At 42.3% G+C, this 693-nt stretch overlaps 1 protein-coding gene across 1 annotated transcript in view; it reads left to right on the forward strand.

Moving 5' to 3' along the window:
• The window catches only part of LOC119586754, a 12,014-nt gene extending 11,327 nt beyond the window's left edge, over positions 1–687 (forward strand). The window contains exon 5 of the mRNA XM_037935482.1: positions 36–687. Within this exon, the coding sequence (XP_037791410.1) occupies positions 36–278 (243 nt within the window). The 3' untranslated portion in view covers positions 279–687. The remainder of the gene's footprint in view (positions 1–35) is intronic.
• Positions 688–693: the final 6 nt, after the last annotated feature.

Genomic DNA, 693 nt, shown 5'->3' on the forward strand with positions numbered 1-693 from the left:
CCACCACCCCCTCACCAAGCTCCCCCTCCCCCCAGGGCCCGGGCGAACTCTGCAGCCTCCCGGACGCCCCCTGCGCCGGCGACCTGTCCTGCCAGCTCGGGGTCTGCCTTCCGGATTTCGAGGTGCTCAGCCGCCTCATCCGCGCCGCCGACCCGCAGACCTTCGACCCGGACCGCACCCAGAGGCATGACCACCTGCATGACCACGAACCGCAGGACCCGGACCACGCGCGCGCCAATGACGATTTGCATGACCACACGCGGGAGCTGGGGCAGTGATGCTGGCGAGGAGGTGGAGGCTTATTGTGGTGGTTGTGTTTAGAGTTTTAGATGTTTAGATGTTTTATGATTTTTTAATTATGATTTTTATATGATTCTTATATGATTGTGTTTAACTTTTTAATATAAAGGTGTTTAGTTTTTTATGGTTTAGTTTTTTTAATGATGGTGTATAGATTTTTTTTGTGGAGGTGATAATGCTTTGCTTTATTTATGATGATTATGTTTAGTCTTTTGTGATGATGTTTAGGTTTTAAGGATGTTTAGTTTTTTATAATAATGTTTAGTTTTCTTATGATAATGTTTAGTTTTTTATTATGATAATGTTTAATTTTACTGATAATTTTTTTATGATAATGTTTTGTTTTATTTATAATAATATTCAGCCTTATTTATGGTAATGACAAGATTTAGA

This window comes from Penaeus monodon, chromosome 21 (genome assembly GCF_015228065.2).
Source record: "Penaeus monodon isolate SGIC_2016 chromosome 21, NSTDA_Pmon_1, whole genome shotgun sequence".
Taxonomy (NCBI): Eukaryota; Metazoa; Arthropoda; class Malacostraca; order Decapoda; family Penaeidae; genus Penaeus; species Penaeus monodon.